Source organism: Gadus macrocephalus, chromosome 8, assembly GCF_031168955.1.
Source record: "Gadus macrocephalus chromosome 8, ASM3116895v1".
NCBI classification, from domain to species: domain Eukaryota; kingdom Metazoa; phylum Chordata; class Actinopteri; order Gadiformes; family Gadidae; genus Gadus; species Gadus macrocephalus.
In genome coordinates, this window is record NC_082389.1 from 3,266,459 (window position 1) to 3,272,667 (window position 6,209).

Below are 6,209 nucleotides of genomic sequence, written 5' to 3' on the forward strand. Positions count from 1 at the left end.
TCTCTCTCTCTCTCTCTCTCTCTCTCTCTCTCTCTCTCTCTCTCTCTCTCTCTCTCTCTCTCGCTGTCAGTATAACTGAGCGTGTCCCTATCCCTCTTCCTCTCGGAGCCCTCCCCTCTCTCTCTTCATCATTATCTCTCTCTCTCTCTCTCTCTCTCTCCTCTCTCTCTCTCTCTCTCTCTCTCTCTCTCTCTCTCTCTCTCTCTCATGGATGTAACAAAGATGAGACGCTGGCTCCTCCTCTTTGTGCGCTCTGGCCTACCATTGGTCCAGAGCGCATTGGGGTTCCCAAGCATGCCAATCAGAGGCTGGGGTTACAGTCAAGGAGCTGAAGAGAGGGTGCGGCCTGTGTGGCTGAGGGTGAGGGGGCGGAGCCTCATGGCGGTGAGTTCCACACAGTGTCCGGAAGCCCCTCCCCCGTGGAAGAGAAAGGGAGGGGCCCGGCGCCGCTGGGCGTGAACGGGTCGCTGTCCGTGTCCGTCTCTGCCTCCGCCAAGTTGCTCGGCCGGCCCCGCCCCCCGTAGCTCCTCCCACCGGCCCCGCCCTGCCTCCGCCCTCCCACGCCGCCCCCCTCCTCCTCCTCCTCCTCCTCCTCTTCCCGCTCTCCGGAGATGCTGAAGCCGCTCAGCGTGCGCTCCAGCTCCTCGTGGTTGACGGACAGCATAGAGAGGGGCGTGTCCCCGCCGCCGTCGTCGTCGCCGCCGTCCCCCCCGGTTGACCCCGCCCCCCGGGGTCCTGACGGGCCACGCCCCCAGCGGGTCCAGCGGGGCGGGGCTGATGGGCAGCACGGTGGGCCGCTCCGTGTACGTCGGCACCGGGGACGCCGCCGGGCGCCGGAGGGGAGGCGGGAGCCCCTCCTCCCCCCCCCGGGGGAGACCCCCTGCCCCCCCCTCCGCGTCCCCCCCGCCTGCCCTGGCGGCCCCCTCCTTGCTGAAGGCGAGGACGTAGGGGTTGACCTTGCCGACGGGAAACCGATAGGCGTGGCGCCCGGCGTGGGGGGGAGGGGCGGGGAAGGCGTCCGAGAGGCCGTAGAAGGCGGGGCCTCGCACGGTCCCCGCGGCGACCACGCAGGGGTCGAGGGTCATGCGGGCGGAGCCGGCCGAGTCCACCATCAGGTGCTCGCTGTGCTGGATGTGCATGTCCACCAGGAAGTCCAGCTTCTTCTCCATGTCCTCCACCTGCACACACACACACACACACACACACACACACAGAGACACACACAAACACACACACACAGATACACACACACACACACAGAGACACACACACACACACAGACACACACACACACACACACAGACACACACACACACACACGCAGAGACACACACACACACACACACACAGAGACACAGAGACACACACACAGAGACACAGACACACAAACACACACAGAGACACACACACACAGAGACACACACACACAAACACACACACACACACACACACAGAGACACACACACGCAGAGACACACACAGACACACACACACACGCAGAGACACACACACACACGCAGAGACACACACAGAGACACACACACACACATGCAGAGACACACACACACACACACACACACACACACACACACACCACACACACACACACACACGCAGAGACACACACACACACAGAGACGCACGCAGAGACACACACACACTGAGCGGTTAATGAACTATTCCTCCATTTTTAACCAAGCAAACAGGGGGCATTTACAGTTCAATCACCGTTGAGTTCCCATGACAACCATGAAAGTGTGGGAATGCATGCCGAGAGTTGACCGCGGATACATTCCAGGGAGTGGGTTCTCATTAACAGGGCCACTGGGAGTGATGGCCACTGGGAGTGATGGCTACTGGTGGGAAATGGGGTGTGTCCTCTTGGTGGTGGAGCGCTGTCTCATTAGGCGTCTAGCTAACGATCGGGAGACTTATTTCCTCGTGATGACAGTTGTTTATGACTAGGGTTGGTGTTTTGTCCATTGCGCAGGGTTGAGATCCTCACCTGTCGCTCCACCCGGATGAATCTACCCATCATGCTTTGGTCCTCAGGCTCCTGCTCCTTGGCCAGGTAGGAGTCATGTCTGGAACACAGAGAAGCCTGGCTCACCTTGGTGCATTTACTTTCACCCCTTTCACTTTCACTTTCTTTCCTTTCACTTTCACTACTTTCGCTTTCACTTTCACTTTCTCTCCTTTCACTTACACTCTTTTCACTTTGATTCTTCAATGCATAGAATGATTTATGATTCCCATACGTTTAAGATTCAAAAAAAAATTCACTGTGTGGAGCAGTGGTTCCCAACCAACGTTTCGAGGCAAGGCAAAGTGTGTCAGGAATTGTGTTATCTTTGCCACGCGGGAAATACGGAAGAATGTGCTCCTAAAATGTCCCTCAAATAATGTGTTTGTGACATTTTTCATCATCATTCCTCGTCTGTCTTGAATTTGTTCGATCGTGTGGTCCGCCTAACCCCAAAACGGTTGGGAACCACGGATGAAGATGACAGGAGAGAACAACAAGAAAAGGAGGAGAAACAGGAGGAGGAACAGGATGAGGTAGAGGAGGAGGTAGGGTACCTGGGCGACTGGTTTGAGGGGAAGGAGAAAGGGGGCTTCTGGGTTTTTTTTGTGTTTGGGAGTGAGGAGAGCTCCAGGAGCCAGGATCAGGTCTATTCTGAAAGGCAAGCAGCACAAAGACACATGGAGACCAACGCAGACACCAGAGGCACCTTCTACACTGAAGTATTGTTTAGTTACAGCTAAAGAGACCCGCATACGTATAAAAACTACCCTAACATATAACAATTTTAGTTTTAGTTGAAAAAATGTTAACCAAACTACTTATAACACTAATATAGGACAACTTCTAACAACAATTATAGAATTTAACTTCTACTTTCACATTTACATTTAGCACGTTTAGCAGACGCTTTCATCCAAAGCAACTTACAAAGTACATTTGTCAGAATAATTAGAAACAACCATATATCGCTGTCGGTACAGTAAGGATGTTCATAGAACCAAGTGCCAAGCACTAACAATCACTAGGTTAACCCATTCCCCGAATACAACAAAGACGGCTAGGATAAGATGCTGCACAATGCTAAGTACTAAAGATAGTTAGGATAAGTTGCTATCTGTAAGTGCCAGGACGTACGACATACAATAGGTGCGTACACTAAGGCCCAATCCCATTACTACCCCTTACCTCTTCCCCTTACCCCTCCCCCTTGTTTTGAAGGGGTAAGGGTAAGGGGTAGAAATGGGATTGGGCCTTAGGACCTATTGTATGTCGCCTTCCCTTTACCCCTTCCCCCTTACCCTTACCCCTTCAAAACAAGGGGGAGGGGTAAGGGGTAAGGGGTAAGGGGTGGAAATGGGATTGGGCCTAAGTACACTAATGCCGCTTTTCCACTGCATGGTACCAGCTCGACACGACTCGACACGACTCGACTCAGCTCGCATTTTTTTGCGTTTCCACCGCGGTACCATGGTATCCGGTACCTGAAGTGGCTGCTTTTTCTAGTACCTACTCGCTCTAGGTTCCAAGCGAGCTGAGCCGATGCTAAAAGGTGACGTCGGCAGACGGCCGGCGACTGATTGGCCAGAGAGTGTGACGAAGTCACGAGAGCGACATGGCAACCATGCTGGTAACATCCATAGCAGCGCCGCAGCCAACATGTTCCACTTCTCCAACTTCTTCAACATGCCAGCTAATAATAGTAATGCGATCGATGTCCTCCATTGTTGTTATGTGGGTTCTGTCCATGTGTGGGTTGCGTATGTGTTGTTTGCGTCGCGTACACAAATACGTCACGGCCCTTTCGCGCCAGCCGACCCCGCCCACGTCCAGGAGGTACTATTTGCGGTGGAAAAAGCACCCGTGCTGCTACCGTGTCGAGTCGTGTCGTGTCGAGTCGTGTCGAGTCGAGCTACATGTGCGGTGGAAAAAGCGGCATTAGGGCCCAATTGCAGTAGAGTGCAGTAGAGTGGAGTCATTGTGAAGGCGTGGTTCTTTGTCTAACTGGTGTGCTGGGGGGAGTGGGGCCGGCCCACCTGGTCTGCAGATACTTGATCCTGCAGAGCATGTCCAGGTGTCCGGCCGAGTACTGCTCGATCACGTCCTTCACGTCGTACGGCCCGCAGCGTCTCCTTGAAGCGCTTCTTGTTCAGCAGGAACCTCATGATCCTGGGGAAGGAGGAAGGAGGTCCAGGAGGTGGTCCAGGAGGAGGTCCAGAAGGAGGAAGGAGGTCCAGGAGGTGGTCCAGGAGGAGGTCCAGAAGGGGGAAGGGGGGTCCCAGGAGGTGGTCCAGGAGGAGGTCCAGAAGGAGGAAGGAGGTCCAGGAGGTGGTCCAGGAGGAGGTCCAGAAGGAGGAAGGGGGTCCAGGAGGTGGTCCAGGGAGGTGGTCCAGGAGGAGGTCAGAAGGAGGAAGGAGGTCCAGGAGGTGGTCCCAGGAGGAGGTCCAGAAGGGGAAGGGGGTTCAGGAGGTGGTGGTCCAGGAGGAGGTCCAGAAGGAGGAAGGCGGTCCAGGAGGAGGTCCAGAAGGAGGAAGGGGGTTCAGGAGATGGTCCAGGAGGAGGTCCAGAATGGGGAAGGAGTTCAGAAGGACAGATGGTTATTTTTTTGTTAGTTTGCTTTTCAGCTAGCTAGCTTATCTATATTTGTAACTTATCTATATTAATCATTATCTTGATTCATTTATGAATGACAAAGTAACAAACTAGTAAACAAACGTAGATATGAACGTGGCGAAGTGAACGGATCGTGCTCCACATTGCGTGATGTGCATTGAGCGTTGAGGGCGGGGCTAGGCGGGTTTGTGATAGGGGCGGGGCTTGTCGTGCTGACCTCACGGCTCTGATGACCAGCTTGAGGGTCGGGATCATGTCCTCCATCAGGACATCGGGGGGGAAGCCCCTCTCCTCCATCGACGGATCGGCCAGCACAACACCATCTGTTACCATGGAAACACACACCGGATAAGAACACCTCCAGGAACAGTCGTTAGGGGTTCTCCAGCATCTGTTACCATGGAAACACACCCAGGCCAGAAAACCTCTAGAACCTGTTGCTAGGGGTCCGAGTGACTCCCGCATCTGTTACCGTGGAAACACGCCCCCGGGCGAGAACACCTCTAGAACCCCGTCGCCAGGGGTTTTCCAGGTGAACCGTCGGGCGACCCCCGTCTCCTCGGATACGCACCCTCGGAGTTCTGCCGCAGGGCGTAGGCCTTCATGCGGAAGGCGGTCCTGAAGCGCTCGCGGCCGCTGAAGCCCGCGGGCTTGGGCTCCTTGGAGGGGCTCTCCTCGATGCAGGTCGGCGTTGCCCGGGTTACCGGAGGGGAGGGACCGCCGTGCCCCGCTGATGGAGGCCCGCGCGTTGGGGAGACGCACACGCTCCAGTAAACCGGGCTTACTGAGGGAGAGAGACATAGAGAGAGAGAGAGAGAGAAAGAGAGAAGAGAGAGAAAGAGAGAAGATGGGAGAGAGAGAGAGAGAGAGAGAGAGAGAGAGAGAGGGAGAGAGGGAGAGAGGGAGAGAGAGAGAGGAGAGAGAGAGGAGAGAGAGAGAGAGAGAGAGAGAGAGAGAGAGGGAGAGAGAGAGAGAGAGAGAGAGAGAGAGAGAGAGAGTCAGTTGATCATGCACATAGTTCACTTCTTACTAAATGGAGGTGAATAATTAATAAGCAACAGTAGTATAGTAGTAAATTACTATTTTGCTACAGCAATGTTATTACTGTAGACATTGCTGTACTACATCACTATACTACATTGATACTGTACTACAGTAATACTGTAGTAGAGTTGTACCCTTTATACCATAGTACTGTAGCACAGTATAGTAGTACATCACTATACTACAGAGACATCGTGGAGGTTCAGTGTTGCTGTTCAGCTCTCAGCCTTTGCGTTGCTCAAAGGGCGCCGCGGGACTTCACCCATTAGGAGCCGGGCGTCAGACCAACAACCTCCCAGCGCCAGAGGAGAGATCAGTTAAGGACCACAACAAAGTACCGAAAGGCGGCATTGGTTAAGATAAGATGAGATAAGTGAGGTGTACTAATCCCAGGAAATCAGGGATTAATCGCATTCACAAACCAGAAAGCCTTTAGGACTCTATCTCTTCTGTTGGGCCCCATCCAACCCCACCCTGCACCACCCAACACCACCGACACCACCAGCACCACCAGCACCACCCCACCACA

General features: G+C 54.2%; 1 protein-coding gene across 1 annotated transcript in view; it reads right to left on the minus strand.

Annotated features, from left to right (window-relative positions):
- Window positions 1-166: 166 nt before the first annotated feature.
- The window catches only part of kcnq3 (potassium voltage-gated channel, KQT-like subfamily, member 3), a 67,991-nt gene continuing 61,948 nt past the window's right edge, over window positions 167-6,209 (minus strand). Inside the window, 10 exon segments of the mRNA XM_060058283.1 lie at window positions 167-774; window positions 878-1,178; window positions 2,006-2,084; window positions 2,581-2,630; window positions 2,632-2,677; window positions 4,060-4,142; window positions 4,144-4,192; window positions 4,854-4,959; window positions 5,208-5,326; window positions 5,328-5,420. Of these exon segments, the coding sequence (XP_059914266.1) occupies window positions 377-774; window positions 878-1,178; window positions 2,006-2,084; window positions 2,581-2,630; window positions 2,632-2,677; window positions 4,060-4,142; window positions 4,144-4,192; window positions 4,854-4,959; window positions 5,208-5,326; window positions 5,328-5,420 (1,324 nt within the window). The 3' untranslated portion in view covers window positions 167-376.